This window comes from Aspergillus oryzae, chromosome 3, assembly GCF_000184455.2.
Source record: "Aspergillus oryzae RIB40 DNA, chromosome 3".
Lineage (NCBI taxonomy): Eukaryota > Fungi > Ascomycota > Eurotiomycetes > Eurotiales > Aspergillaceae > Aspergillus > Aspergillus oryzae.
Window position 1 is genome coordinate 162,226 of NC_036437.1, and position 14,059 is coordinate 176,284.

The following is a 14,059-nucleotide window of genomic DNA, read 5'->3' on the forward strand; positions in this document are numbered from 1 at the left end:
ATTTTTCTCTAATCTAGTAAATTATGAATTTGTCGCCGATTAATAATGCCTCATCGCTTCGTAGTCGTTTGTCGTCCCACCACTGATATGAAGTTATACAATGTGCCACCCACCAACTCCTGAACGCGACGCTATAAAAAAAATTGCACAGTAGGTATTAAATTTCATGAAGACATAAGGAAAAATAAAAGAAAGTAAGATTACCTCCGGGCACTTGAGTTCTCCACGTCGAACTCAACCGTCCGGACAATGCCAATGCCATCGGCGCTCTTCGCAGGCATCTCTGGATATTGTAAGATATGTTCTTCGCTCCCATTGTCAGCTGCTGGCATGACGGTCGTCGCCGTCGTGAGCGTCGAATATTGGTTACTGCGTGCATTCGAAAAATCGGGCGCGTTTGCTCGAGGAACAGAGCCCAGTGGATGGCCGTACTTGCGAGAGGAATCGCCGTATTTGTAACCATTCCCGTAGGATAGACCCAGAAGACGAGGGAAGTAACGACGAACGAAGGGGCGCACAGCTGTGATGCAGCCACCGGTAATTCCAAGGTTTAACTCGATCGTACACCATATTAGGGCGTCTGTTGTGCTCCCTGTAGGGCGTATTAGCGAGAGAATATCCGTGGCTGGTCCGTGGCGGCACTTACAGGTGAGATCCGGGCTTTTGAGAAGAGTATATAAGGTCGATAAGCGGATACAACTGACGACGCCAACACTACAATACTGTGAGTTATTGTAATCTCAGTAGCATGACGAATATCACTCACAAGCATCCCATCGCTAAGATACAGCTAACGGCGATCTTTTGACGTAATGGCATCTGCAATCGGCGTAACCATGGGCTGTTGGGGAACAGTCTGTTAGCATTCCTTCAATGGAGACTCTGACTGATAGGGAACGAGACTCACATGGGCACAATGACCGTCGCGAAATCGGTAAAGATACCCAATCCAGCATTGGCGAAATAGAACACCGGTCGGTTCATACAATGACCAGTTTTGGTAGGATACCACGCTTTGTCAACGGGCTTGCAACTAAGAACATTGGCCAAAACGCTGGCCACACTGTATCCTGCGGCAATGAACACGATCGACCAAACGGCGCGGTGGAAATTGCGACTGGGAAAAATGCGCATGTAGAAGACCAGGACGGAAACTTTAGTAAAACCAGTCCCGGCGCAGTAGATAATCGCGGCGATAACGTTTAACTTGAGAGGCTGTTAGCGACTGGTGTGCATGCCGAGGATGATCGATCGTACTTTCATAAACCATGGTGATAAATATTGCGCTGGTACGTCCCACATGTGTCTTCCCAGACCCCAGTTTAACACTATTTGCGACTGTCAACCACCATCTTCTAGCCATGTCTTCTTGGACGGTGTGGTGTCTTACTCTCCAAAGTGACTCCGGTCATGGCGGCGGATAGAATCTGGAAAGGGCGAAAGAATCCGTATTAGTCGATTGGGTACGAGGCATGGTTAACCGAAGATTATAGCAACGCACCAGAGCTAAGATCATAAAATCTAGTCTTCCTATTAGCAAAATGGCGTCGTCGATGTGAACGAGAGACTCACAGTCATCCCAGCGAAAACTACGCACGATAAACAACCGTGTCCATGTTCGGATCAGCAGCGCGATAGCTGCGATGGGTAAAAAGATGCAATTGACGACGAGGAATTTGGTCCCAATGTATGGGGGGTCAATGAAGTTGGATGTCTGGCCTGCCGGCGGCGACATGGCCGGTATAATTGTGCTGTCCGCCATGTTGTCTTGCCAGTCTCTATCGGAGAGACTCACTACGAGTATCCTTCATATGGACGAGATGGACGGGCTCTATACAATACGATGGAATAAGAAGGTCGTTCACGAATATGACCTTTCTGTATTCATGGGCGAAATTCAGGAAGCAAAGAGATTACATTAGTGCAGATGGGCACATACGGTACCTTTATTCATCCTTGGCCGGTACTAAGTTATTGGCTTCTGCAGACTAAAGATAACTTTTAATATAGCATGCGCTTAGACTGCAGTCCGAGACCATGTGCCTGGGTCTCGCAAAACTTTGATTAGTATTCCATGACGTCTAAGACTGCTGTCCGGGGAAGCTTGTAGGTCATAAATGATATCCTTATTCGCTCGTCGTATACTTTTTCGAGAAATCTTCTCCTCCCCGACACCTTCCAGAAGTTCATGCCATGGTACACTGGCGGTCAAATGCTCGTACCTTGAGCAGGAGTCAGTTTGACACCCATGACAGGCGTGACCCGAAATCAAATGCTCGACTTTTTGCACTTGACATTGGTGTCTTGTCACCCACAAGGTGGATCCCGAGGTGCTTGGATTCCTTGGATTCTTGGAACGGGGCTGAGGACTAGGGTGAAATGAGCGGCAAAGTGGAGAGTCAAGCAAACTAGAGGACTGATTGTATGGCCGGGTCAATACTACTACTGTTCTCCGTCCACCGCGCAGGTGGCGTCGCCTGTGGATGTCTCAAATCAGGATAGCGTCTTATGGCCTGCCATGCATCCCTGCGGATTTGATCGACACACTATCGTGTTACGACAGGGATCATGGTGGCCACCTGGCTGGAAATTCATATATCGGGCTGCCTTCGAATCCTTCGAAGATTGGGAATCTGTTACACGTTCTCTTAGCTAAACCTTATCTTTGTTCATGACAGACTCGACGCGTGGGTCAGAGTCTCGGAGATGCTTCGACCGTGCCTGTTCTCCCTATCAGTTTAGCCAGGAGTGCCTGTGTAAGCGGACTTGGAGTCTCAATTCCGGACATGCCCGAGTAGAATAATCTCCAGTGAAGGCTACATAGTATTGCCGAGGCCAATGCCGTGTCTCAAACGTAGAGGATGGCAAATCTGCCGCCTAAAAGAGAGTCCCATTTTGAGAACACCTGCTAAAACGAGCCACGAGCATTGGTCCTAGTGTAATGGCACGCATGAACATACTGGGGTGGGCAAGTCCTATCTTTGCCAGACTTGGCCTTCTTTCGACACACTATGGCCACTTGGCATCCTGGGCTGCAGACCAACGCGGCAATCCCCCTTACTTCACAGTTGCCACAAGAGTACTTACGGGGTCAAGAAACAGATCTCGCAGAAACACGGGGAAATCATTAGTCGGAGACCCGAGCGTGACAGCTTCAACCCTGGTTAGGGAATCACGTCGGCAAATCGTAGAAGCATGGTTTGCACTATTTCTTTTTTCTGCCACTGTTTCTTCAACTCCTGTCGATCAAGTTGTGTTCTCTGCCAACGATCTTCAGATGGGAAATTTCAAATTTCACTTTGTTCAAACGGTGGATCTTGGGGCCAACCCAGAGATTGGGAACCGGAAAAACTTCTCTGGCTCGGTTCGACACTTCATTAGCCCTCAATGATCCACATCTCCAGCACTAAGACGCCACAACCATTGCACTATTAGGCAATTAATCTGTTAGGCTTTCACTAGTCTTTTTTCTCGAGCCGGAAGTTAAGCGAGGGATACGGAATTCTTACGGAGTACTCTGGAGATGTGCTGCATGCTTCAGCCATCTTCGCACCCAATACCAATTAATGGGGGGATCTGTCGTATGTCACGGGATCTCTACCTCATTCATTAACAGTATTAGTAGACCCAGCAATTCTTCGTATATCTACTCATATCCCCTAGCGTCTAAAGGGATTATTACGTACCTAAATACCGGTAAACACTAAAATAGCACGGCTTAGCAAACTCTTATCTCGCTGAAGAAAATAAATTAAAGCCCGCGCAATCAACAACTGACAGCCAATATGCCGCTACACTCGGCGCCGAGCAATGCCGACGCCAAACTACACTTTTAGTTCTAGCAAGATACGGAGTATAGACTTCAAGCAATATTGGTAGCGCGACGTCTAGACCTCTATCCACATTCGTATAATTTGCTAGGTTAGGAAATAGCCTTTGACTGCAGTGCCGCTGTTGATGGTTATGGAATTATTTCCCGTGCTGGCGTCGCCACCTGATACGGCTGTATTGGCTTCTATGCTTCTAGCAATTTACTGGATCAGGTAATCCGTACGTCTGGAAAGGTAAATTCGAGCCTATCTTTGTTCGTGCGGGGGTGCTACGTGTACTGCATATGTGTATAACCCTTTGGGCTCCTTTTGGTTGAACCTGGAAATTAGTACTTCGTATCTCTTCAGTTATGATTTGTTCCCTTGGGTTGAAGCTTTAACTAGAGAGCTTAGTGATATTTTGGTGTCTGCACGAGGATCTGAACTTCCTTGTTGCGTGGTCACATCCACAGTTGCACTGGGGCTGCTCTTACGAAGTACACTCCGTAGCATCTGTGCTCTCCAGTTCCGATTTCTTGTTGCTCATTACATCTGCGACATCTCATTCTAATATCTCAAATATGCATTGTCCTCGTTTACACACAAGTGAAAATAAGAAAGCAAAGTTGTTCATAAATCTCGACCCGTAACTGCCAGCCAGTCCTCCGTATATCACGTCTCAACCTGATCCTGGAATCGTTTCATCGGGCCATACTGAGACGTCACAGCCCGTAACCGTTTACCCCAGATAAACAGAGGAATAGCAAGTAAGATACTAGCGACCTGAATCGCCATCATCTCCCCAAAGACAGGCGCAGGACCCTGACGCTCGATCCAATCGGCCGCATAAAGGGACAGCAGCATACCGATGGTGTTGCGCACAGTAAAGATAATGACCAGAGCTTCGCCGGTGATCTGTTGCACATTAGCGTGAGTAATTTTGGCTAAAAACATGAGCTAAGCAATTGGGTACAGACCGGCCTGTAACAATCCAGGGAGTAAGTCACCGCCACGTTGGAAATGGCGGCGACGCCAAATGCCTGCATGGCATAACCGAAGGCCGCTCCGATCCAGTGGGTTTGATACGCGATGCAAAGACCGAAGATCAAAATTCCGCTTGGACCAATGACTCCCGGGATTATGATGGCGGGGAGTCGATACTCCGGGAGACGTGGCCCTCCCTGTCGGTTTGTATAGCGGGTGGAGATAATGTCGATCAATCGCCCACCCAGCCAGAAGGCTAGGACGGAGCCGATGAAACCGGAGAGGGAGAGAAGCCCTAAGCTTCCTGCGGGCCAGTTGTAGGGGGCTGCGGTGAAGGTACGCGAGGCAGTTAGTTGGACGACAATGTTCCTAGCGATGTCAGTGAGTATGAAATGTGATAGACGCGCATTGGGCATGTAGAGGCATTACCATCCGACCGAGATACCAATGGCAAATGCGGCCCAGAGCAGCTGTGGATATGCTATATTGCACACAATATCTGACACTGTTCGAATGAATGACGCATCGGGGTTGTATCCCACCGTCAGCGACATCCACTGCCATAGCTTGCGCTTAGGAGCGAATGCGTTTCTTTGAACATACGTGGTCTCGCGAACAGTAAAGATGGCAGTAACGAATGTCGCTGCCGTAGCGATGGCGAGAAAATAGCACATCCATCGCCAGTCCTCTTCCTGGACGAGATATGCGTTGATTAAAGGACCGATAAACAGCCCTGCGGTCAGGGCCAAATGGAAGAACATCAGATAATGACCCCGATCCTGCGGTGGGATCATGTCCGACACCACCGCTGGCACCGTCGCGTCTGCGGCGGCAGCAGCAAAGCCCGATAAGGTCCGCGAAGCCAGCAGTTCTCCGTAGCTCGACGCGCGCGACGACCAGACATTCATCATAGCAAGAGATAGCATAGACAATAAATAGACCGGTCGCTTGCCGAAGACGCGCATCAGTGGTACCCAGAAGACATTTCCCAAGCCTAGAAGGAAGACGTTAAAGCAGACTAGCTCGCCCGCCTGGGTCTGAGAAACGTGGAATTCCTTTATAACAGCCTTTGTCGCGACCGTGAAATTACTCCCGTTTACATTGCCGAGGAAGGTGTAGAAGCAGACGGTAAGATATGTGCATAATTTCGCTCCTGTGGACCAGTTCTGGGATTATCCACGTTAGCTCGTCAGCGGAAGCCCACAGGTTTGGGGAGCTAAGTTCTAACCTGTGGATGATTCGGATCAACATTCGGCTCTTTCATGTCCTGAGACCCTGTAACACCCCGTTCATCTGCAACGGTCTCGAGATGGCTGATGGACTCCTTGATTGACTCCGTCATTTTGTGTACTAGGCGAGTCGGATCCACCTCCAAGACAAGCAAAAACAAAGTGACCGCCTGGGCCGGCAGACGGGCGGGTTCTTAAACCCCCGACGTGGATCGTCGCTGCACACCGAAAGCACAGGTAAAGGGAAGGCGTCGAGGAGGGGCTTGAGAACAGCAAAGGCCAACATTCTTCGGTAATCATTGGACGGTCGTTGGACAATCCGGGGTAATCGGAAAAGCCGAGTCTGGGGACGCGGGTCTCCCGGCAGTGATTATAAGGAAGCGTCTGGATAGCGGTGGAGATCTTTTCGTCATTATATCTTGTGCACCTATGGCAGTTTCTATCTATTTGTTGCTTAAAGGCTGGAATGTCCACATCCCCACACTGTCGTACATCATCTTTGCCACTCCGAGGGTTCGGAACAAGAAACAGTTCTGGTTTTACATGACCCTCTAGGTTGGAGTAGATGCAAGGAGAGACAAACTGGCGAGTGTCATATGTGATCAAATATAAATCTGGTCTCAGCAAACCCTCGACGTACGCGATACGTCTGAGAACTGCAAGATATACTCGAGCAATCAAGCGGTATTGCACTGGTTGTTCGCGTGGTGTACAAGTACTTTAGAGAGACATCTAAACCTGTTGAACCGTTCCTGATCACTATTCCACATCATCATAAGGAAGTGACTTGACGCACCAGTTCCGGTTATTTTAAATTAAGCAGGTGGAAAAGTTCATATTATATATAAAATTGTGGTGTTTCCCAGACGGTTAGTACTAGCTGCTAGAAGACAATGAATGTCACTTGACCACAACGCGGAGTAAAGACTGAGGTCTGTGAGAAAGAACATGCCTTCCCATAAGTTATGTTTCTATACTTGGAATCTTTGATTACTTCAGGGTTCATATTCATATTAATTCCATTTAAATTCCTCCATAACCCAGTGATTCCATCCGCAGGCCGTTTCCGTTAATCGTTGATTGGCCGAAACGTGTACAATATCGAACTAAACCACATTAGGATATTGAGGGATTTGCCGCCTGGCATCTTCGATCCTCAGGGCTATAAACCAATCATATCCAAGTCTACAGTTGATAGGTGACTCGTTATTAGCGTTATCAATTCGTGGATTTAGATCCAACAATGACAGGAAACCATGGATTGTCATTTGTGGGTGCGTGTACATGATTCGTGATTCTCGGGGTATTCGACGATCCTTAGCCCGATGTTCGGTCTTCACGGTCAAAGCGAAGATATTGACCGAAGATGGTGTCAGATATATAAAGGTAGTGACAGCCCGACCTATCTGTAGTCTTTCCTGTAGTACGCATTTCTATCAATTTGAAGCTTCTAGTTACATCTCTTCGGAACACTCTCCACCATGACAACCTTACTGTCCGACCTCACTTCCACTCTTAACTCCGCGCTGGCAAACCTCCCAGCCCCAGAGAACATTAAAGATGAGGAGCGTGTGCAGCTTCTCGGGGCAATCGGTCAGCTTCAGTCCGCACTGGAGACGCCAGTCCAGATCATCCAAAAGCATTGTTTCGCGGTAGGTTACTGCCGAACTTCCTTTATAACCGAATCCGCACTGAACCTAGTAGCACTATGGAATTGCCGGAATCAGGGTTGCCCAGGGCATGGGAATCTTTGATGCTTTCGTCACATCCAACGGGGCCGAAATGACCCTGGCAGAACTCTCGTCAAAAACGAAAGGGGACGTGGAGCTTCTGAGTATGGGCCCATCATCACTACTAGACTCATACGAAGCAAAAACAAACTTACATTGACTAGAACGCATAATGCGATTCCTTTGCTCCCACAACATCTGCAAGGAAACCAACACCGAAACATATCAGCCTTCACAGATCGCCATGCTGTACGGAACTGGTTCAGTGCCTGGTGATATGATCAAGCATTTGTAAGCCTATAATCCTTGCACCTTTATCTCATTCTAATGATAATAGTCATACAAACATGCAAATCACCTCAAAGCTCTTTGACTACTTCGAAGAGAAGGGGTACAAGAATCCTTCAGATGCCTACGATGCACCCTTCCAGCTGGCCTATCAAACGAACGAGCATTACTTCGAATGGCTGAGCAAGAGACCCGCGACACAAAGCGTGTTCAACTCAGTAATGACTGAAAGCAAACGACACTACGGTGTTGAGTGGTTTGAGATTTTCCCAGTTCTGGACAAGTTACAGGTACCTCCGGAGCGAGTCGCGTTTGTCGACGTTGGTGGTGGTGTCGGGCATGATGTTATAGCACTCAAGACACGGTTCCCACAACTGCCGGGCAAATACATTGTCCAGGATCTCCCACAAGTCATTGACGACATCAAAGAGCCGCTCGGCGAAGGAATCAGTGCTGTCAAGATCGATATGTTCGAGGGACAGCCTATTCAAGGTGCTAAGGCTTACCACTTGCGGACGGTTTTGCATGACTGGCCCGACAAGCCGGCGCTTGAAGCTCTGCGTCACATTCGGAAAGCGATGGCCAGTGACTCAATCCTTCTCATTAATGAGCATGTAATGCCCGAGGGTGCCAATGTTCCTGCGCTATCTGCAACACTCGATATCCATATGATGGAGGTCTTTTCCTCCCTTGAGCGAACAGAGAAGCAATGGGTTGATCTGCTCGAGAAGGCGGAGTTCAAGGTTACCCAAGTTTGGAGGTCTGATGCAGACTTTCGTACTGCGGTATTTGAGGCTACTTTGGCATAATGAACTTGTTTAAAGGGTGGACAAAATCGGTCTTGTCATCTTTCGCTCTCCTGTTGGTGATTCCCCTGGTCATACAATGTATTACACCTAGTTACGATTAGAACCTTAATGACAATAGATTGCTAATATATACTCTGTATGGGATATTCACCCTCATTGATCTTAGAGGAACGTACTACCGCGGCGTTGCTTCTGCAAAAGTTTTGTTCCTCGTGAAAAGCTGACAGGGGTTCAAATTTGTCATTCCCTTTGAGTGCTTTCAGTCAAGAGATATCGATCCCGGAGGCCAGTGTTTGTGGTTCATGGTTCATCATGCAGAATCCTAGAAACTTTAATCATTGACCAGTGTGCAGCATGTTCTGTGGAGCTTAGGGTGTCAAACAAGAAGCGGACTAGTTCTACTTCGTTATCTCCAACTATGAGTGACAGCTCATCTTTATTCCCTTGCATGAGTTCTCGTTTGAGAGATTCAAAGGCCAATGAAGCAGCTATGTTGGAATTTATCAAGCCTTCGCAATGCGGCCAGGACTGGAGAGCTTTAATGGCTCGTAAGCGTACACGATAGTCGGGACATTTAGATGCCACGACGTACAGGCCTGGGATGATGCCATTGTCTAACGTGGTTGTGGAACGCTCCGGAAATTTCGCCATCAGCGCTTCATGGGCGGATAATAAGGACACGTATTCCGGGGTCAAATATCCCGGAGTCGGACCGTTGAAGAAGCAGGTTTTAATACTTAAGATCTGAGCAAGGTAGTGCAATCGGATTATATCTACCCCTCGCTGTTCCTTCGGGCTGAGTTTGGCATAGGACTGTTCGCAGAACAATTCTAATCGTTGCTTGTGCTGAGTCAGAGACGCAAGAAGACTCTGTTGTGTTAAGCACATTGAGTTATAGTGGAGCTTGATCTCCGTACTGGAAAGTGACCAGCATTCGGAGAGAAATGGGATGCCTTTGCTTAATACGTGATTAAGTTCCCGTCGAGCCTCATGCACATTGCGAGGTAATGACATGGTATCGCTGTGTGACCACTTCTCCTCTCCTGCCTTCTTCAGATGCAAGAGTGGCCCATCCTTTCCGAAATGCGATGACTGTGCATCCAACCGCACGAACGCTTCGACCAAAGACTGGTCGATGGCTGACAAGCAGTGCATATAAGTCGCTGCCTCATTCAGAATTTGCAGCCCACTCCGGAGATGCTGCAAAGCTGTATCATACTGCCCCAGTAACAGCTCTGACAATGTGAACAGTAGACAGCATACTAGAGTTACCTCTTTAAACTGTGGATCGTGGGATGCATGTCGCTTATGGAGAAGAGCAAAAGATCGTGCCGACTGTTCTAAGGCGAATCGGTGCCGAGGACGATGTAGGTTGACTCCTGCTAGACGCATGCTATTTTCCTCTGAGTCTTCTTGAACCGCACCCAGCATATTCGCAGCATGATACACGGCCGGCTCTATGTGACTAAGTTGCTTTACCAGTCTTTGCCACAACGGGGAGTCGAAGAAGGAAGTCAAATTGGAGATTGAGTGATGATGGAAGTATGAAAAACATCTTTTCTCGTCCGAGTTCATGACCCAACAGAGACGGTTTGCAATGTCGGGCAGACATACAACGGTTCGCTTATGCGGCAGCCGGCACATGTCATATCCTTCGCATATGCGACCAGTCGAGGTGCAATTTTGGCATACAGTACCGGGTGATTCGTCGCATTTGATATGCCGGGCACTGTACCGGTGAACTGTCAGAGCTGCGACATTACATCGGGACAACCCTATTTTATGCTTACCGACAGGTGCGGCAGCCCGTCTTGGATCGTTTCCGTTGGGCTCTGCGCTGTCTGGGTACTGGTGCCTCCACGGAAGCCATGGTAGTCTAGCAAGTCCTCAGAGCTGGACGGGTTATTTCACGGCCTGAACTGGGGCGGTAACAGCGTTACAGAGCAAGAGAAAAGGAGAAGAAGAAAAGAGTGACGCAAAAGGAGGCAAGAGTGACCAAGAATAGAAGTGCTCCCTGATTATCAAGGGAACAAGTGTATTTGACGCACTGCACGCCTGCTAAAAGCCACTAGTGCACATACACCCCAAGTAGGGAAGATCATGACCACTCACAAATTCTTGTGATGCCATTCGAAGGCGTTATGGAAGACAGATCGAAGCACCGAGGCTGGGTGTCGGGAATGGCCGAAAGAGGCTCAAAATCAAGCCTTCGGATTGACAGCGAGAAGCATTGCCTTTTGGCCCCCACCAGAGTGGTGCCCCACCAGCTGAAGTGCATGGAGGTTGACGCGCAGATTGGTGGAGGACTCGACTGTCGTGCTTTTTGGGACCTTCCTGTCATTGGTGGCTGACATCAGGTGAACCCCGTGTAATGATGGTGGTATACCAGGCAGAGCCCTGGATTGGGCCGTACTGACGTCCTCTTTTTATCGAAGTTGGTTGTTGCCTTGTGGTGGAGACCGGCATTCCCTTGTCGGTGATGATCAGCCAAGACTGAAGGTTAAAAAGGTTAGGAGCAGTAGGCATATAGGAGATCAACCCAGGCCTCAAATGGTGTTATAAAAAAAAAATGAATATTGAAGGAAAATAAATAATAAATAAATAACATAAAATACACACAACAAGAAACCAGTGACGTACATGTACCAGCAAACGGAAGGAATCAGGGTGGTGGATGAGAGATAGAAAACGAGGCCTGACGGTTGAGAATGAAGATTGCGCCCACTAGCTCAGATATCCAAAGATACCTCAAGAGGGATTGGATATCCTCATGTCATATGACATGGCCGACCTGACACATTGCCAGTGCATCCCGCTGAACCTTTAAGACGGGGTCACTAGGTTTAAATGGAGGAGAGGTAGCCAGAATCAAAGTGGGCTGCAATATTGTCAAATATCGAGAAGATTCACAGCCGAAAGATTCCGAGAGAAAGCTTAGTATTTGATATATCGGATATGAACAGCTGGAGAACGTTTGATTCATAATATACCCATAGCCTAAGTCATGTTCAAAGTAGGCTATATTCATTTCTATGTGCGGTTTGCGATACAGATTATGCAAGTCGAGGAAGGGTGAGAAAAAGACAGATAGACATTAAAGCACGCTTAGAGTACAGTCCAAAGAACGCTAAACAAGTATACAACAGGATGAGAACAATGAAGAATATACAGTTACAGACCAGTATCTCACTTCCCATTCCTAGGCAATTTCACCCAGTATTCACAGAGCTTACCGTGCGCGATTCGTCTCCACTGCCCAATCTCACGCTGCTCGTCGTCCTGCTCTTTCGCTGTGCCCTTGTTCCCCATTCCGAGATTGTAGGGTTTGTATTCAGGATCATAATGTAATCGATGAAGCACACTGGAATGGATTTTGGCTGCCGGCGGAAGTGGCCTTCGGAAGCCACGGCCGTGCCATCTGGTTTCATGGACTTCCCCGTCGGGCGAGACCTTTGGACGCTTGAAGGGCATGTATTCCATCATCCGCCAGAAGAGAACCTCGAGCCCCCTCCCGAAATCGTAGCCCAGCGAGTCATGGATCTCGGCTTGTTCGGCAGCTTGAACAATGTCGGGATCGTAGTCCTCTATTCTTGGGTCGAAGCACCCATGCTTCTTGAGCTGGATCGGGTCAAAGGTGAGATCGGCCATGATAGCCTCCTGCACCATCCACATAAGGGGTATCTGGCTAGCCTTTGTCTTAAGGGACGGCCACCCACCCCCAACATCACTGTGGTCTCCCGCAAAGTACACCTCCTCAAAGTCCCCCTTGACCACGGGGTGAGGAAGGCCGGAGATAATAGCTTCCCCATTTGCAGCCCAGGTACTGACATGATGTGTCCTGGCCTTCATGCCGCCGATGGGCGGCGGATCGAATAGCACGGGCTGGAATTTGATTCTTTTTTCATCGATACTAACCGCATGTCGCATGATCTTCGGGCTCGGCTGAATATCGTTGTCCTTGCTGACATCGCGGTTGAACTCTGCGACACTATTGACAGTATCGAAAAGTCCGAGAAAATGGACCAGTCCGGGCGACCGACACATGGTTTCTCGACTGAGTCGCAGCGACGCTTCTGCGTCATCCCTTTCCTTGCCGGCATCCGCAAACTTGTATCTGATGAACGCCTCCCAAACAAAAGGAATGGTTTCTTCGTTGTCGGCGGAGATAAGTCCAGCATAGTCCAACATCTCGTTCAGAAAACGGGCTGTATATGCTCCTCGAGAAAAGCCAAATAGATAGATTCTGGACCCGGGGACCCATCGGCGGGCGAGGAAGCGATAGCCTGAGATAACGTGCTCGTTGAATGATGTTGCCAATGCTTGGTCGACAATTCTTTTGGTCGGAAGATTGGTGAAGGGCTGGTATGCTAGACTTGCAAACGATCCGGCGGTAACATCGGTTCCTATGCCAGCTGTTGTGTGTGAGACTGAGATCCGCAGGGAATGTTCAACATAGACACATACGCTGATAGTAACAGTCTATACGGGTTAGTTTACCGCAAGTAGTACCGCAGAGTCAAGACAACTCACATCTGTTATCCTTGGTTCGATCAAGCATACGGAAGATCTTGAGGATATTGGTTTCGCTCCCATCTGCACGAAAGGTATTTCCGGTGCCATCGAAACAAAGAACTAACTCACGAGTAGGTTCAGTGTCGTTGCACCCGCATGGATCAATTTCTTTAGACATGACTGTGGTAGGTACTGTACAGAACTTTGCGCGGTCTCGGAGTGGTAGCAGCACGGTTGCTTCATTTTAAGGCTGTCATTCAGGGCCCGTGGAGACCCTTTGGTCGGCAGCTAGGATGATCGCCACACGGCCTGATGAGTTGGCCCGCCTTAAAATGCATGGCGGCGGCATCATGCATGGCTGAGTTTGCAGATCCACGCATTGACTCAATAGCCTCGCAGTAGTGCCTTGGGCGTACTGGCGGTGACACCGTACACCGCAACACGTTGCCAGGATTTGTGAGGCTATTTGTCGGATAACCAGTGGACAGCGCAAATAGCCATCCATATTACGGACGCCTGAGTCACAATATTAGAAGTTCTATCGTGAGCAAGGGATACGATACGACAAGAGTATCACATAGCATGGCGGATTAAGACAGGATGACTTAGGCAGGGCAGAGGGCAATGCTGAATTCCCTGTGGGCCTCAAGCAGCTGACCAATACCCTGCACGAGTTGCAAATATAATCATGGAGTTGG

General features: G+C 48.6%; 5 protein-coding genes across 5 annotated transcripts; 1 reads left to right on the top strand and 4 right to left on the bottom strand.

Annotated features, from left to right (window-relative positions):
• Positions 1-39: 39 nt before the first annotated feature.
• On the bottom strand, positions 40-1,363 carry AO090023000060 (uncharacterized protein; the record flags this gene model as incomplete). The annotated part of the gene is made up of 5 exons (XM_023235402.1): positions 40-82; positions 205-714; positions 767-841; positions 908-1,154; positions 1,258-1,363. The coding sequence occupies 5 exons, from the start codon at positions 1,361-1,363 to the stop codon at positions 40-42; spliced, it is 981 nt and encodes a 326-aa protein (XP_023090426.1).
• Positions 1,364-4,481: 3,118 nt separating this feature from the next.
• Positions 4,482-6,135, bottom strand: AO090023000061 (uncharacterized protein; the record flags this gene model as incomplete). Its single annotated transcript, XM_001820597.1, has 4 exons — positions 4,482-4,724; positions 4,787-5,162; positions 5,223-5,959; positions 6,022-6,135. 4 exons carry the CDS (start codon positions 6,133-6,135, stop codon positions 4,482-4,484), a joined length of 1,470 nt encoding a protein of 489 aa, XP_001820649.1.
• Positions 6,136-7,503: 1,368 nt separating this feature from the next.
• AO090023000062 (uncharacterized protein) lies at positions 7,504-8,849 on the top strand (the record flags this gene model as incomplete). Its single annotated transcript, XM_001820598.1, has 4 exons — positions 7,504-7,674; positions 7,727-7,856; positions 7,917-8,043; positions 8,090-8,849. The coding sequence occupies 4 exons, from the start codon at positions 7,504-7,506 to the stop codon at positions 8,847-8,849; spliced, it is 1,188 nt and encodes a 395-aa protein (XP_001820650.1).
• Positions 8,850-9,184: 335 nt separating this feature from the next.
• AO090023000063 (uncharacterized protein) lies at positions 9,185-11,127 on the bottom strand (the record flags this gene model as incomplete). The annotated part of the gene is made up of 4 exons (XM_023235403.1): positions 9,185-9,208; positions 9,267-10,725; positions 10,790-10,904; positions 10,962-11,127. 4 exons carry the CDS (start codon positions 11,125-11,127, stop codon positions 9,185-9,187), a joined length of 1,764 nt encoding a protein of 587 aa, XP_023090427.1.
• A 908-nt stretch (positions 11,128-12,035) lies between these two features.
• On the bottom strand, positions 12,036-13,539 carry AO090023000064 (T6SS phospholipase effector Tle1-like catalytic domain-containing protein; the record flags this gene model as incomplete). Its single annotated transcript, XM_023235404.1, has 3 exons — positions 12,036-13,261; positions 13,314-13,328; positions 13,380-13,539. 3 exons carry the CDS (start codon positions 13,537-13,539, stop codon positions 12,036-12,038), a joined length of 1,401 nt encoding a protein of 466 aa, XP_023090428.1.
• Positions 13,540-14,059: the final 520 nt, after the last annotated feature.